Source organism: Camelus bactrianus, chromosome 22, assembly GCF_048773025.1.
Source record: "Camelus bactrianus isolate YW-2024 breed Bactrian camel chromosome 22, ASM4877302v1, whole genome shotgun sequence".
Taxonomy (NCBI): domain Eukaryota; kingdom Metazoa; phylum Chordata; class Mammalia; order Artiodactyla; family Camelidae; genus Camelus; species Camelus bactrianus.
Window position 1 is genome coordinate 22,854,482 of NC_133560.1, and position 17,816 is coordinate 22,872,297.

The following is a 17,816-nucleotide window of genomic DNA, read 5'->3' on the forward strand; positions in this document are numbered from 1 at the left end:
ATTTTGCCTAATCTACTACGATATAATGCTAATACTACATTTTGCAATTATACAATTATTTTTTATTTTTTATTGAAGTGTAGTCGATTTACAATGTTAGTTTCATGTGTACAGCAAATTGATCCAGTTATACATATACATACATATATATATTTTAAAGATTCTTTTCCATTACAGCTCATTACAAGAGATTGAATATAGTTCCCTGTGCTACATAGTAGGTCCTTGTTGTTTATCTATTTTATATATAGTAATGTGTGTATATGTACTCTTAATTACTATTGTGACATATCTTTTAAATTATTTTTGTACTTTTCCTTTAAATACCTTTGTAATAGTTTTAAAATAAAAATAAATATTATTATCTTAATAAAAATGATGCCTCTATGTATATCCATAAGTTATGAGAATATCATGATATTGTCTACACACTTGATTAATTTAAAAGTATTGTGGACAAATCATCAGAGATGAAATTGAATCATCAACCACATTTACCTCCAGGAAAGGCACGGTGCTACATTTTGAAATCCTAAAAGTCTATTTGCAATGCATTAACATAATACATGACATATAATACAATAGCAGCTACACAACAAAAGTCAACTCCATAAGATGAGTGGAATTTGTATCCCAAGTTTATAGAGAAAGAACCAAAAACCTACATATGAAGAACCAAACGCCTAAAAGTTTTATTTTCTGTCATGAGGAAAACACTCAAGAGGCACGTGTAAATTAGAGCATGCAGAAATTGAACTACTGAGTCCCACATTCTACCACCTAACATCAGACTTGACATGGCAGGAGGATGCTTGGTGGAGAAGGCTTCAAAATACTTGCACCTGACTCTAATACTGGACCATAGCAGTGGTACTCAAAGAATGGCTCACAGACCAACCTGCAGAATCAGTATTAACTGGGAGCTCGTTATCAATGCAGAATCTCTGGGCCCACGTTAGATCTGTCATGGCAGAATCTGCCTCCGAACAAGATTCCCAAGTGATTCCTATGAATCTCCTATTGACGTTGGAGATGTCATGATTTGGTTGTCATCTCCTCACTGTTGACAATTGTTCTGGGTAATTCTTTGTGGTGGGGACCACCCTGCGCATGGCAGGATGTTGACTGACATCCCTGGCTCAATTTGCTGGGTGGCAGTAACACCTACCCAGTTGTGACAACCAAAAGTTTCTCTAGACAGTGTCAATATTCTCTGAAGGCAGATCATCCCATTTGAGACTCACTGGCCTAGAGCATGAGAACTGGAAAACTTGAAGGAGTTCCCATCAAAGCCAGTCCCTTTCTCAGTTCAAAACTTGTGGCAGATCACTTAACCCTTCTGAGCCCTGATTCTGCAAATGTAAAGTGAGATTCATAGTAGTACTGACCATGCAGAATGGATTTTTATAAAAAATAAAATAAGACAATCCGAATAAATTCTAATCTCAGTTCATGGTGCATAAAAAGATCTAGATTTATCTTATAATTAAGCTTTTTAAAAAAGAGAATGAATAAATGACAGCTCTAAATTAGAGTTACAAGCATGAATCTCTTAAGTGATTTATCAAAAGTCACAAGAAGCCAAGGAATATGTATATACAGTTTTGTAGCAAACAAACACACCTTCTCTCTCTTGTTCAAGTAGGTTCACCAATGTTATGGGGTATCAGGAGCTATACTCCCTGGAGAAAGACAATAATTTGGAAGACCATGGAACCTAATCAAGACAGGTTCCTCAGTTGCAGATAGGAGAAAATATTAACTCAAGGTCAGGATAAAGTGCAAGACTTGTGAAAGGCAGGCGAGTTCATTAGAAGAAGTAATAGAAACTGGATTCTCCTGACTTCTAACCTGGTCTCCTGGGAACAGAATAAAGCAGGGAAAATTGTCTTTGTTTCCAGTGTCCCACAGGGAAGTGATGCACTCAGGGGTGAGAGTAGCAATGGAAATTTTGCCTAATGAGCAGACATGGAAAGTGGTAAATATCTCCCCTGCTGCAGTCTCTCAGGCTGGACTATCTTGGGCTGGACAGGACCTGGTTGTTGTGTTTTGGGGTCCTAAATCTGACTGAGGGACCAGTGCTTCACTCCTTCCTTCTGACCTACCTGGGAACAGAGCTTCAGTCTACATCATCAACCACCCACAGAGGAACTCAGATATCTGCACAGAGATTTCCCACTCATAGACCCCATCCAGGTGAGTCTGAGAGTTCAACAGGTACTTCAGAAAAGGTTGAGAGAGAATGGAAGTGGCAAACTCTTATCTGAAGTCACCTCTGAGCCTAATCAATCTGCCCCAGACCCAAGATATTTGCCATATTTGTTGGCCAAGGTTACTAATTAACATACAGTTCATTTGTTTAATATGTTAAAAAGAGAAGTGTCTGTTGGACTCTGCAATGCCAGGGTCGTTGCTGACAATTAAGTGATGGGAATGGAAGCCCAGTTGAATGAAAATGAGAAAGGAATTGGAAGCATAAAGTGTTTCCGGTAAAATTAGAACCTATTAGAGAAGTTCTGCAGTTAAGGGGAGTAAGAAAATAGAGTACTGGACTTGGAGGCATGTGCAGTGAACTAAAGGCATTTTTTCCCCCAACTTTTTAGGAAGGGATGTATTTAAGCATGTTCTGTATCTATCAGAAAGACCCAGACTCATGGAGGTAGATACTAACGTGCAAGTGTTCTTGAGACATACATTTCACAGTATCTTCTCTCACCTTGGGTATTCATATGAAAAAACTGTATTTAATATGCAAAATGGATATGCTAAGGAGCTTTATTTTGTAACTCTTCATTACCCAAGAGGCAGGGAAGCAATGGAGACATTTTCCAGGTAGAAGAAAAAAGAATCAGCCAAATCTCATCACCAGTGACAATCATTCACTTAGTAACATGAAAACACTATGCTAAGTTTTTTATATATATTGACTAAATTTGTCTACCAACCTAGGAAGATGGCTATCACTAACCCCACTATTTGAGTACGGATATTAACATTTACGATGGATCTGTAGTCTCACTAAATTCAAACAGCTAATATATGGTAGATTTGAGATTCAAAAATTGGTTTTCTGATTCAAAAGTATTTTTGTATTTAAGATCATTTACAAAAGTCTTTTACCATTTATGTTTAAAGTCTCATCTGTTTTTATACATTGTGTATTTTCTGTTGTTACTTTTTCTAACATAATGATGTCTAACAATTTCTAACAATTTTCTAACAATAATTGTTAGTTTTTCTGGTGCCATGTTCAACCAGTAAGTGTCTTGACTTTGTAAAGAAATGGCTCCTTTCTCCTTCGATAAATTGTTTTAGGCGGCTGTATTAGGTATTCTGGGCGTCAAGGAGATACAACTGAGGTTGGACTCCAGCCAGAACCAGGGAAGCTTTCTCCTCATCACATTTTCTCAGGTACCACCTGAGCTTATTCGATCTTGTTTTGTAGATGAAGGGGGGCCAGCATGGGGGGGGGGCATGTGTATACCACCCAGGCCATCAGACTTCTAGAGGGTGAAGCGCCTGCAGAAATGATGTAGACATACTCCAAGTCCTGTGCACGGTAACAAGGCAGCCACCAAGAGATGTGACCCACAGCTGGACCTTGTTTTCCTCCACATGTCTTTTTCTTTCTTGTCTCACTAATTTTTTTGACAGTTTATTTTTTAATACAGGGCACAAAATGGTCATATTAAAATGAAGCTTCACAGGAGGCTTACCAACTTGAATTTGGGTTTCTACATTCTCTAGGATAAAAATAATTTGATGTTGGCAACTTGCCTGGTATCATTTCTTTCCTAATGATTGTGGCTGGAAGTGAGAAGAGCCAGGGAGTAACAATCCCTGTAAGTCATAATGTGCTGTGCGTGTGTGTGTGTGTGTGTGTGTATGTGTGTGTGTACGTGTGTGTGTATGTGTGTGTACGCGTGTGTGTACGTGTGTGTGTGTGTACGTACGTGCGCGCGTGTGTGTACGTGTGTATGTGTGTGTGTGTGTGTGCTGTGGGGAATAAGCAGTTCTCTGGGCAGTGGTACTAAGTTTATATACTCCAAAATGTGACCCTTAAAAGGCAGACACCATGATGTTAACCAACACAAGGAAATAAAGATGGGGCCCATTTCTATTCACAGGAATCATTTAAAACAAAATAAAAAATGTGAAAAGAACGACACGTGAGTGAGGGACTCCCTGTGTCTTGAAGGTTCAGCTGCAGCAGGGAGGCCACCTTGCTCTTCAACCCTCTCTGACACCGTCTCTCCTCACTCTCCCTCTTGCTCGTTCCCATGGACACGTTGGTTTCCTTTTGAGTCTTGAATATTTGAAACAAGTTCCCTCCTCAGGACCTTTGCACTGAGTCTTCCCCCAACAGGGCACACTTGTCCCCTAGATAACCTAGTGTCTCCCGCTTTGTCTTCTGTCAGATCTCTGTTCAAATTTCTCCTTGTTTTCAGGTCTTCCTGAACCCCCAGTAAAATATAAAGGCTCCAGTAGCTCTATTTCGTACCTGCTTGTATTTTCATAGCACCTGTCACCTTAAGACCTGGTATATGTTTTTTATTTGCTAATTTATATTCTTTCTTCATCATTGGATTGCAGAGAGTTTTGTTGTCAGCATCCCACACTTTTACTGTAGAAGGTGGTCAGTACTCAACATAAATTCTCAAAATGCATGAAAGAATTTTGCTTTAAAACTGTGTAATACATGACCTCTTGGGGGAAAGGCTGAGTGTCAGACAGGAATTTATAGTCACGGACATCACAGAAGATTCCTTATGACTGAAAAATATAATTCACAGCCTTTCACTAGGTGAATGCCCACATGTGTAGAAATTAATCAGGTTATTTTTTTCTTTCCTGGTAGTGATCACCACCACATGGTACGAAGCAATGGTACAGGGATTTCACAATTTATTCTTCTGGGATTTTCAGAGGAGCCAGCACTGCAGCCCCTCATATTTGGGCTTTTCCTCTCCATGTACCTGATCACTGTGTTTGGAAACCTGCTCATCTTCCTGGCCATCAGCTCTGACTCCCACCTCCACACCCCCATGTACTTCTTCCTCTCCAACCTGTCCTTTGTAGACATCTGTTTCACCTCCACCACCATCCCAAAGATGCTGTGGAACATCCAGACCCAGAGCAAGTTTATAACATATGAAGGCTGCATCAGCCAGATATACTTTTTAGTACTCTTTGCAGGACTGGATGACTTCCTTCTGACAGTAATGGCCTTTGACCGCTTCATGGCCATCTGCCGCCCCCTGCACTACACAGTCCTCATGAACCCCCGGCTCTGTGGACTGCTGGTTCTGATGTCCTGGACGATGAGTGCCCTGAATTCTTTGGTACATAGCTTAATGATGTTGCGGCTGTCCTTCTGTAGAGTCCTGGAGATCCCCCACTTTTCCTGTGAACTCAATCTGGTGGTCCGGGGTTCCTGTTCTGACACTTTCCTTAATTATGTGACTGTGTATGTTGTATCTGGGCTGCTGGGTGGTGGTCCATTTGCTGGAATACTTTACTCTTACTCTAAGATAGTTTCCTCCATACGAAGAATCTCATCAGCTCAGGGGAAGTATAAAGCATTTTCCACCTGTGCGTCTCACCTCTCCGCGGTTGCTTTATTTTACTGTACAGCCCTAGGAGTGTACCTTAGCCCTGCTGATTCTCACAGCTCATATTCAGGTGTAACAGCCTCAGTGATGTACAATGTGGTCACACCCATGCTGAATCCCTTCATCTACAGTCTACGGAATAAAGACATAAAGGGGGCTCTGAAAAGATTCATTGGGCTTTAAAAGGGCCAACTCTTCTGGGGCAAAGTTGTGCTCATGATTGCAGGGCTCAAATAAATGGAGACAGAAGTTATTCTTTGAATATATTGTGGGTGTAAAATTTGCTCTTTCTATGATTTACTGAAATTTTTATTTCTTTGACTTCAACTTCTCTCTACACGACTTACTAAGATTTCTGCTCTAATATATACAGTTTTTTCCATCTGTGCCATTTTCTTGCTTTCACACATTTCCTCCCAAACTTATATGAGAAATATTTGCAAATTCTCTTTTATTTCTTGGGTCTCTGTGGATTTCTTAAGAATAGTATCATCTCAAATGACATATATCATTCCAAGTTTTTCTTTTATCTTGCTAAAAAATTAGTCATAAGTTGTATTACTCATATGGAATAAACTCTACTTGGCAACTTCTCTATGCAATTTAGGTAACTCACTTCATTAGGCTTTTCTTCTGTCATATATAGACAGTTATCTTATTATTCCCCCCTATTTTCACAAAGTTTTTCCAAAGATCATATAAGATAAATTCGGATAATTCCCTTTTTTTCCATAGGACTACATGCCTTTCTCAAGAATAATTTATTTTCAAGTGACGTATATTACCCTAATTGTTTTCCCTTTGTTTACTGAAAGAAGAGTCATGAGCTGTATTACTCATATGAATAAAAACTGCATTGACAACTTAGGCAACTATATTAAATACTGCTTGTGTCCCATCCATATCACCTTGATTCCTATCATTTCTGACCGTTTCCAGTCCAATTTCCAACTGCCAGATCCTGGGTCTCTTTACCTGAGGGATTTTAGTGGTCAGTGCCACCCTCTCTATTCACCTGCATGGTTATCTGAGAGTTACAGAGAAATAATAGTAGACCTAACAATATCAGTTCTATGTTCTCATAGTAGCCAATCCACACTTGACTTTTAGATATTATTTAAGATTTTTACCCAAAACTTTGCCTGACAAATGTCAGCACTACCTTCTTCCCCTGATCTTCCCCCAGGCAAGCTCTGCCCCACAGCCTTGTCTCTTATTGGATGCTACTGACTTTCCTTATATTTCAGAATAATAGGTTGATCTGTGACCTCAGCTCTCCAATGGATTTGAGAAAATATATCATTTTGTAGAGTACTCATCTTTTCCTGTGCTGGTGGAATGGAAGTACATTCCAGATTTTTACATTCCAGGCTGAGAACCTGAAATTTACAACTCTCTCTAACGTTTTTTGGGGGAGAGAAAGAGAAAATGTGAATGAGGATTTTTTAATGTCTAATAGAAGGTATAGTACAAGTAACTCCTCAGGATCCAAATCGATTTGATTTCTGAATTTTGGAAAGCAACTCAGGAACAATATGAGTTCAGAGAACAAGGTATGCACATAATTCTTTTATTATAATTCTATAAATTAGTAATCAAATCAGTGGAACATAGGTGAGAGTACCCATATTTATATTTTAAAATATTTTTAAAGTCTCAGGCTTTAATTTCTATTTTGGAGATTTTATCCCACATGCATATCTCCTGGGAATACATACTTGAACAAATCAGTATCCTGCAGTGTCCATTTAGCTGGTAGATAAATATTAACTTTTATTAAATATCATGTAAAGGGATGTAGTAGTCAGCTTTGCTGTGGTAACAAGTAACTCCCCAAGTCACAGTGTCTTAAAATAATGAAAGTTATTTATGATCACATTAGACACATGCTGCAAGGTGTCTATGGCTCTGTCCCAACTGTGCTAGACCACATGCACGTCTTCATCTGGGAGCCACGCCAATGGAACAGCTCATATGTGAGAGGTGCCCATGCTCATAAGAGAGGGGAAAAGTAAGAGAAAGGGTAGAATCTCACAAAGCCTCTTACAGCTTCTTCTTAGGCATTGAGCTTGTCAAGTCTGCCCACATTCTAGCCACCAAAGCTTGTCACATGTTCAAGTTCAAAGCCAAGCAGTGAGGTCATGACTCCTCCCACATGAGGCACAGTCAAGACTCAAAGCAATGGCCGAGGATGTACAGTCCTCCTAAGAGAAGGAGGGACAGAACAAGAATTGTGAAAAATAAATTCTATTTAGGGCAGAAACAAACACACAAGCGTTTCATACTTTTGTTGACATCAAACGTTTATGAATTATATGTTATAGACTAGAAACAGAGGAAGATAAGAATTGAAAGAAACTATGATTCACTGAGAAACAGCAATTCTACACATTCCAGAGTAATCACAGAAACACAGTAAAAATAGCTCAAAAGAGTCTAAAAATTCTTACTCAAGTGATAGAGAGCCACCATAAGGGGTCAGAGTTTACGTCCCTTCATAGATTAGAACACAGAATTGTGGCCCCTCAAGCGCTCTGCTCCCCTGGGTGGGGTCCTGGGAGGAGATCTTCAATATCAAATCTCACTGTCTCCCAGGATCAGGTAATCCCGGGCTCACTTCCTATTCCGAGAGATTCTCTGGAGTCCCAATGAGCTTAGTAAATGTGGAACTCACACATAGTTGTAATAACTGCTATGGAGTGAGCATCTATCACTGCAAAGTAACTTCCTATGGACTCTAAATATGATCTATTTCTCACACCAGCTCCCTACATGGTATTTCCCCAGTGGTAGATGTGGAAACAAAGGAAAAAAAAGTTTTATTTCCTATCAAGAGGGAAATACTCTTAAGACGCACTTGTAACCTTGTGAATGCAGAAACTGAATGACTGGGTCCAACATTTGACCACCTTACATCAGACCTGAGATGGGAAGGAAGATTCTTAATGGATAAGACTTAAAAACATCCATATCTGACTCTAACACTGGGTACAGTCTTGACACAGTGTGGTCCACAGAACAGGACCTGCAACATCAACAACATATGAGAGTTTCTTACAAACCCAGAATCTCTAGGTAACCCTAGTCCTGCCAAATCAGAAACTATTTAAACAAGATCCCCTAGTGATTTAAACACACCTTGATGTTGGGAGAAGTGCTTGTTTAGGATAGTGTTTCTCAACCTCACCACTACTGACATTTGTGCTGAATAATTCCTTGTGGTGGGGGCTGTCCTGGGCTTTGTAGTTTGCTGAATTGCATCCTGACCTCAACTGGGGAATACCAGTAGCACTTGCCCAGATACGACAGTCAAAAATTTCTCCAGACATTGCTAAGTGTTCTCTGGAGGCAAAATCATCTCTGATTGAGAAACACTAGCTTAGACCGTGAGAACTAAAAATATCCTTTGTACTATATGAAACACACCCCTTACTCAGTTCATATTTTGGGCCAATCACCTAACCCTTCTGAACCACAATTCTGCAAATTTAGAATGAGGCTAATATTTGTACAGTCCACATAGGACAAAATTTTGGAAAAAATGAATGAGACAATACATATAAAAATTCTAAGTTCAACCCAAGGTGTGTTAAAAGATCTAAATGTATCTCTTATAATTACCAAATGTTTAATAAATAAAGGACTAAATACCAGCTCTTCACTTGTATTAAAAGAATGAAAATTTTAATTGATGTTCAAAAGCATTATGGAACCAAGAATTATTTTACCCATGGTTTTATAGCAAAAACAACAACAACAACAACAAAAAAAAACCACCACAGATTACTCCCTTATTGAAGGAGAAATAGTAATTTTCTGGAGGTATCAGAAGCTGTATTTTCATCACAAGTCAGTGCCTTCGGCAGCCAAGGGACCTAGTCAAGATGGCTTTGCTTCCTCAGGATTAGATTTGGAGAAATCTTTGACTCAAGGCTATAAAAAGTTTCAATATTAGACCTCTGGAAGCCAGGACAGTTCATGGAGTAGTAATAAGAATTGGATACACATGACTTCTAGCCTGGTCTCTTAGGAACAAAGAGATGAGATGAACAAAGAGATGAACAAACTTCATCTCTCCAGCATATCAGCTGGAAAATTTCCATTCTGTCCAGACAAGTTCCCCTGGGGAAATGGTGTATTCAGGGGTTGTAGTAATCTTGGAAAATGTGTTAATGAGCACATGTAGTGAGTAGATACAGCCAATATATGGAGCTGTAAATATCTCCACTGCTGCAGTTCCTGAGCAGTTCAACCTTGAGTGGAAGGGGAACCGTTTTTTATTTGGACTCCTAAGTCTGGCTCAGGGACCCGTGCTTCATTTCCTCCTTCTCCCTTGTCTGGGGACAGAGCTTCAATCTCCATCATCAACCATCCAGGGAGGAGCCTGGGCTTCCACACAAAGGCCTTCCTCTCAGACTTCCCATCTCGGTGAGTGCAAGAGCCCAATAGACACTGCAGGAGAACGTCAGAGATGATGAAACCCAAGAACATTTAGCTGAGGCCACCCGAAGACCTAAACAGCTGGACCAGAGCCTCATGTTTGTTTGCTTGATTGGCTAATAATTTACAATCAACTTATTCCATATGTTAGAAAGAGAAGTGTCTATCGGGTTCAGCAATACAACGATTATTGTTGACAACTAAGTGATGGGAACAAAAATACAGTTGGAGGAGATTCAAGAAGAAAAGAGAGACTTAGTGGTGTCAGTAAAATTTGAACGTTTCCAAGGAGCTTTGCAGTTTGGGGGAGTAGGGTAACAGACTATGAGATGAGGAAGGACTTGCAGTGACGTGAGGACATTTTGCTTATTTATTTTTAACTTTTAAGGTGAGGTATATTTGAGCATGTTCTGTATTCATTACAAAGATCCAGATCAGTGGAGGTAGCTACTCAATTGTGACTACAGTTTGTGAGTTTCTACACGTTTCACAGAATCTCTCACACTGATTATTCACTCGAAAAAAAATGCATTTAATATGCCAACAGGCAGAAAGTAAAGGGCTTTACTTTGCAATTATTTTATTACCTAGGAGACTGAATATATTTTTTATCTTGTCAGCTATTGCAAACTGTCTATGCATGTTCTTTGCTTTATGTACTAGCTTCTGCATTTTTAAACTTTCTTTTTTGTATCATTTCCTTTACAATTATTTCATGTTCAGCTCAGAGAGCAAAGGTTAGGAACTACACTCCAACACGTGAGAGAAGGGGAGAATGAGATGCATTTGTAATACTGTGACAAGTCTTCTATGCTGAAAATACAGACACACGCAGCTTCTCTCTCCCCACTCTTCCCCTCTCCCACATAGGTGTGCCAGGCACCACTTCTGTGCCACCGTTTCACCCAAAACTACTCTAAGCTGCAACCACTTCCTCTAGTCCAAATTCCCTATTCCGGTCTCTCTTTATTCGTGTTTCTTATTGCATTCTTTCAAACAAAGAATTACAACTTTTAAAAGAAGTTTGCTATTCATTATTTAAATATTTGATGCATGTATACCGTCTCTGTGAGGTTGAGTGAGAGTTTATACATTTTGAGTGGTCAAATCTGTCTGTTGGCCACATTTTATTCTCCCTCCCATTGCTTTTCAAACATTAAAAACTTCTTCTGCATCCTTAGCAGTAATAAACCACCTTTTATATGCATTGCCATTGTATTTCACATGTTTTTTCTTACTGCCACCTTTTGCCCTTTGTGATTAGATCTATTTTATTTTTTAATGAAGTATAGTTAATTTACAATATTATGTTTGAGTCAAGTGTACAGCAAAGTGATTCGGCTTTATATATACATATTCTTTTTTAATCTTTTTAAACCTTTTTTCTATTATTTTCCATTATAGTTTATTACAAGATATTGAATATAGCTCCCTGTGCTATACAGCTAATCCTTCTTGTTTACTTATTTTATATATAGCAGTGTGCGTCTGTTAATCCATGTTCCTAATTTATCCCTCCCCTACATTTCCCCTTTGTTAACCATAGTTTGTTTATATGTCTGTGAGTCTGTTTCTGTTTTGTAAATAAGTTCATTTGTACTACTTTTTGACTCCACATACAAGTATTATCATGTAATATTTGCCTTTCTCCCTCTGACTTACTCTACTTAGTATGGTAATTTCTAGGTCCATCCACGATTCTGCAAATGGCATTATTTCATTCTTTTTGATGGTAGAGTAATATTCCATTATATATACATATATCACATTTCCTTTATTCATCTATCAATGGACATTTAGTTTGCTTACAGGTCTTGGCTATTATAAATAGTGATGCTGTGAACATTGGGGTGCTTGTAACTTTTTGAATTAGCATATATCTTTTCCAGATATATGCCCAGGAGTGGAATTGCTAGATCATATGGTAACACTTGGTTTTTACAAGGATCTTCCACACTGTTTTCCATAGTGGCTGCATCCATTTCCATTCCCACCAACAATGTAGGAGGGGTCCTTTTTCTCCACACCCTCTCCAGTATTTATTATTTGTAGCCTTTTTAATGATGGCCATTCTGAGCAGTGTGAGGTGATACCTCATTGTAGTTTGGGTTTGCATTTCCCTAATAATTAGTGATGCTGAGCATCTTTTCACATGCCTGTTAGCCATGATTAGATCTATTTTAAAAAAACAATAATTTGCTGCCATCTTGTGGAATACATGCTTTTGAATTCAACTAAAGTTTACTTATATCTTTTTCATAAGCATGTTTGAATGCATTTGTCCTTGTATAGATTAAAATTATAATTTTTGATACCACTTCCTGTACTATGTTTTAAATTACATTTTCCAATTTTTAAGTTTTTACCCATTTCTTTTATATTTAAAGCCTGTGTTAATGTGACTATGGTTATTTTATGTTTTTCTTTCAAGTTCATCTTATTGTTTTATTCTGTTCTGTTTAATAAAGTTGCTTTGAATTCACTATATTTAATCTAGCTTTATTTTCCTTGTTATTCTTTTTATTTTATAAATTCCATTTTCTGAAAAAAATATTGTTTCTGTACGAAAACAAACCATTATGAAAACACAGAAGAAACAAAGCAGGTAAGGTCCCTGCCATTTAAATCTCACATTTTCATGGAGAGAAGAAGAATAAAATAAATGCAAGTATGACAAAATGTCCTCAGGTATAAATCAAATGAGAAAGGGGTAGGTTTTTGTGGGGTGTTTATTAATTTATGGAGTGTATTGTGGGGAGGCCTTCGCACATGGGACAAGAATCAGAAACAGAAGCAGTTTCTATTTTTCTTTACAATATTAAAATGTACGTTAGCAAAGATGGGTGGATTTTCAAATAAAATGCAGCTTACACACACACACACACACACAAAGTGCCTAGTGGATTGTCAAACAAAGAGCAAAGCTCAAAGCCCAAGAGTAACAAAGAAAGATGCTGCATAAGGAAAGTGACAGAAGGAACATCGCATCCAGTACTGGACCATATGAAAACAATTGAAGTTAAATACATAGGAATAAATATGGAATAAAAATTCCATCAGGGGGCTGATGTGGATACTGTAAAGAGGCAAGTGGAGGAGGGGACGTGCTGTCTGCGTGTGGTCCCCTGAGTCTGAGGCCACTTCAGCATCCACGCTGCTGGCTGTTCTCTCTGCAACCTGCCTCTTCTGTTGAACTCAATATATATTGCTTCACCCTTAGCTGGAATGAGCCTTTATAAAAGGTATTCTTGCATTTACTACAGTGGATAAGAAACTTTTTAGAATGTGTCCGAGCGTAAAATATGCCCTTTATGTGTGATCAAGCAAGCAAGAAATCCAAATGCATGCGTGTGCACTCACACATACACACACGCACACACTACACACACATACACACGGATACACACACACAGCTGAATGAAGAGAACCAAAAAAAAAAAACCCTTATATGTTCAATACACTCTTATATTTTCCTTTGTGTTTAATTTATTCTGTTCTATTTTATTCTTGAAACCATAGTTTGACCCTCTAATAAATCTGAATCTCAGAATATGGAAAACATTCCTCCAGCATGTCTTCCATACCTATGTTAGCGTTTCCCTGCTTTTTGTTCTCTCACCAGCAGTAATTTCTGTGAGAACACATTTTTTTCATTCCTTTATGCAATATACGTTCATTCAGCTACTGTTCCCAACTAAACTAAGTCTGAGGGTTGGGGGGTATGTATTGACACCTGCCTCAAGGCACTCACAGTCAAGCAAGGGAGAATATGGAATTAAACAACGTAAATGTATCGTTCTTTTCCCTTTTGGATAAAATGCTTTTTTGCTGCTTTGCTATTCTGGGAATCATGGGGCTATCACTGGGGTTGGAATGCAGCCAGAACCAAGGAAGATTGATCTTCATCACAAACTCTAGGGACTCCCAGAGTTATTAAATCTTTTCCCCCTACGTATCCTTTCCCCCTTCTCTCTATTTTTTTTTCAACTGATCCTTTGTTTTTCTTTAAATACTGGATATTAAATGGTCATATTAAAAAGGAGCCCCGTGTTTACATGTCCAGGAGAGACTTAACAACTAGAATTTAGGTACTATTTCTACATTTTTAGGGGAAAGATAATCTAATGTTGATAGCTTGCCTTGTAATAGCATTGTTTTCCTAATTATTGTGACTGAGGGTGAGAACAGCCTGGTAGTAGCATGGCCCCAGGGTTTCATAGTGTGTGTGTGTGTGTGTGTGTGTGTGTGTGTGTGTGTGCGCGCGCGCGCGCGCTGAGGAGCATGAGCAATTCTCAAGGCAGGAAGGAGATACGTGAGCCCATATTCTCCAATATGAGAACCTTAAAATACAGGTGCCAGAATATTAACCAACGTATAAAACCATGGAGGTGGCCCATTTCTAATCATAGGATTTCGTGCACACAAAACTAGTAAAGTGCAAGGAACAACATGTAGACTATTGACTCCCTGTGACTTGAAGTTTAGCTTTAGCAGGGAGGACACTTTGCTCCTCCAAATTCTCTGACACCAGCTAGCATCACTGTCCCTCTTGCACATTCGCCTGGACACACTGGCTTACTTTTGAGCCTTGATTTTCTGAAACGAAGACCTTCTCAGGGTCCTTGCTTTGGCTGTTCCCTCTGTTCAGCACACACTTCCCCCAGATAACCTGATGTGTCCCACCCTTTCTTCCATGAGGTCTCTATTCAAATGTTAGCCAGTCTACCTAATGACCAAGTTAAAAATAACGCCCCCATTAACTGTCCTCTTATTTCCGATTTCTTTTCTTCATAGCACCTGTTACCATCTGATAATTTGTATGATTTTTTTCCTATTATCCTTTCTCCATCATTGAACTATAGTAACAATTGTCTCTCAGCACAGTATACTCTTTGCCTAGAGGTTGTTCAGATCCCAATTTATATTCTTCAAATTTGTGACATAACTTCTCGTTAAAAGTGTAGAATGCATGACCACTTGGACAAAAGGTTGAACGTGGGACAGGAATTCCAATTCAGAGATGGCACAGGGATCTCTTGAAGGCGAAAGTTCCATACAAAATTTATAAATATCAGTTGTTTGGTTGAAGAATATAAATTGTAGACTTTTGAATTATGTTTGTAATGCCAATTTTTGGGAAACGTTGTCATACTACTTTTTGTTACCTGGTAGTCACCTCCACCACATGGAACCAGGAAATGATACACGGATTTCAGAATTTCTTCTTCTGGGAATTTCACAGGACCCAGAACTACAGCCCCTCATACTGGGGCTTTTCCTCTCCATGTACCTGATCACAGTGTTTGGAAACCTGCTCATCATCCTGGCCGTCATCTCAGACTCCCACCTCCACACCCCCATGTACTTCTTCCTCTCCAACCTGTCCTTTGTAGACATCTGTTTCACCTCCACCACCATCCCAAAGATGCTGTGGAACATCCAGACCCAGAGCAAAGTCATCACCTATGAAGGCTGCATCACACAGATCTACTTTTTCTTACTCTTTGCTGCACTGGAAAACTTTCTTCTTGCTGTAATGGCCTATGACCGCTTCGTGGCCATCCGCCGCCCCCTGCACTACACAGTCCTCATGAACCCCCGGCTCTGTGGACTGCTGGTTCTGGTGTCCTGGATGATGAGTGTCCTGAATTCCTTGTTACAAAGCTTAATGGTGTTGTGGCTGTCCTTCTGTATTGAACTGGAAATCCCCCACTTTTTCTGTGAAATCAATCAGGTGGTTCGGCTTGCTTGTTCTGACACTTTTCTTAATGACATGGTGATGAATCTTGCAGCTGGGATGCTGGGCGGTGCTTCCCTCTCTGGGATCCTTTACTCTTACTCTAAGATAGTTTCCTCCATATGTGGAATCTCATCAGCTCAGGGGAAGTATAAAGCATTTTCCACCTGTGCGTCTCACCTCTCAGTTGTCTCCTTGTTTTACTCTACAGTGTTAGGAGTGTACCTTAGCTCTGCTGGAACCCACAGCTCACAGTCAAGTGCAACCGCCTCAGTGATGTACACCGTGGTCACCCCCATGCTGAACCCCTTCATCTACAGTCTGAGGAACAAAGACATAAAGAGGGCTCTGAAAAGAATCATTGGGGTGCCAGTTATATAAAGGTCAATTTCCCTGGGACTGAGGAAGTACCAATGATGGCAGGGTGCAAAGCCTCAGAGCCAGAGATTGCTTTTCTTTGATCAGATTGTTGAAGTAGAAGTTGCTCCTGTTTCCTCACTGGAATTCCCATTTCTCTGAATTCAACTCTTCTACACGATTTAAGTGACTCACTTTATTATGCTTCTGTTCTGTCTGATAGGTAGTGTTTCCTTTGTCCATATTTGTACATTCCCAAAGTTTTTCCCAAGCTTGAATCAGAAACATTTGAAAATGTCTATATCTTACATTGGTCAACGTGGATTTCTTAAGAATAACTTCTTCTCAAATGACATATCATGCCAAGTAATTTCCCCCTAGTTTTCCTAAAGGAATAATTATGAATTGTATTACTGATGTGGGGGAAGAAAACTACACTCATCAATTAAGCTTATTTATATAATTTCATGGTAAAAGAAAATATGAATAGATTTTACTTTAGTCCACGATTTTTTTCATTTGTGTCATTTTGTGTTATTCAAGGACCCTTACATAAAAGAAACAAACACAGAGTTTACCACTGCCTCTGGAATGAGTGAATGCACTATTCCTTCAAACTTACACGAAAAGGCAGTCTTTGGTGCAGAAGACCTAAAACTGTCTACAACCAACTGTCACAGGGTCACAGCCTTGCTACTCAAAGAGTGGTCCACACTCCAGGACCTGCAGCATCCGTATCACCCAGGGGCTTGTCAGACACGCAGAATCTCTGGGCTCACCTGGACCGGCTGAGTCAGGTTCTGCACTTGTAGTAGGATTGTTGTTGCTTTGCAGGTTCACTGAAGTTACAGAACAGTTGGTCTAGAATTAGTTTTCCCGCCCTTTACTGTTGACATTTGGAGCAGGGTTGTTATTTTAGGGTGCTTTCCTAGGGATTTTAGATGTTTACCAGTATCCCTTTGAGATTGCCAAACATCCCAGGGGAAAAAAATCCTTTCTGGTTGAAAACCTGGAGTTTGAAAACACAGGCACCCTGACAGATTTACAATCAAGGCCCATCACGCACTCAGATAACAGCTTTGGGCTCCAAGCCCCTTTCTACAATTGAGAATGGTGTTCCCGAATGTACTTCCTCATGGATAAGACGTTTATAAATATTAAATCAAACACTCCCTTAAAGGTAGCAAGCTCAGGTTTTAGTACATAAAAATATGTAAATATATCTCTTCTCCCAACAAACATTTTATAATGAGGGGCTGAATGACAGCTGTGATCTAGAGATGTAAGTATTTGTTATGGCAAAAGTCTCATGAAGACAATGCATTTAGTGCCCAAGGTTTATTATCAAAAGAACTCAGTTCTCCTCCTTGTGAAAAGGAGGATTGAGACTTTCCGGAGATTCAGGGGCTGTGTCCCCAGCATAAAGCAAAGCTTGAAGATACAAGAGACCTAATCCAGACAGATTCTTCAGTCTTAGACTTGGAGTAAACTCTAACTCCGAGCTAAGGTGCTAGGTGATTTAGAGATATAAGAGGGAGGCAGTTTCATGGAAAAGGAGTAAAAATAATAAAACTAGATTCATTTGACTTCTACCCTGGTCCCTTGTGGATAGAGAATCATTAGGAAAAATTTCCTTCCTTCTAGAACAATTTCCCACAGGGAAATTTTGT

General features: G+C 39.3%; 2 protein-coding genes across 2 annotated transcripts; both read left to right on the plus strand.

Annotated features, from left to right (window-relative positions):
• The first annotated feature begins 4,853 nt into the window (after positions 1-4,853).
• Positions 4,854-5,795, plus strand: LOC105074554 (olfactory receptor 7A17-like). Its single transcript, XM_010962131.3, has one exon. It carries the CDS (start codon positions 4,872-4,874, stop codon positions 5,793-5,795), a length of 924 nt encoding a protein of 307 aa, XP_010960433.1. The 5' UTR covers positions 4,854-4,871.
• Positions 5,796-15,222: 9,427 nt separating this feature from the next.
• Positions 15,223-16,170, plus strand: LOC105074569 (olfactory receptor 7A17-like). Its single transcript, XM_045522015.2, has one exon. The coding sequence runs from the start codon at positions 15,238-15,240 to the stop codon at positions 16,168-16,170; it is 933 nt and encodes a 310-aa protein (XP_045377971.2). The 5' UTR covers positions 15,223-15,237.
• The last annotated feature ends 1,646 nt before the right edge of the window (positions 16,171-17,816 follow it).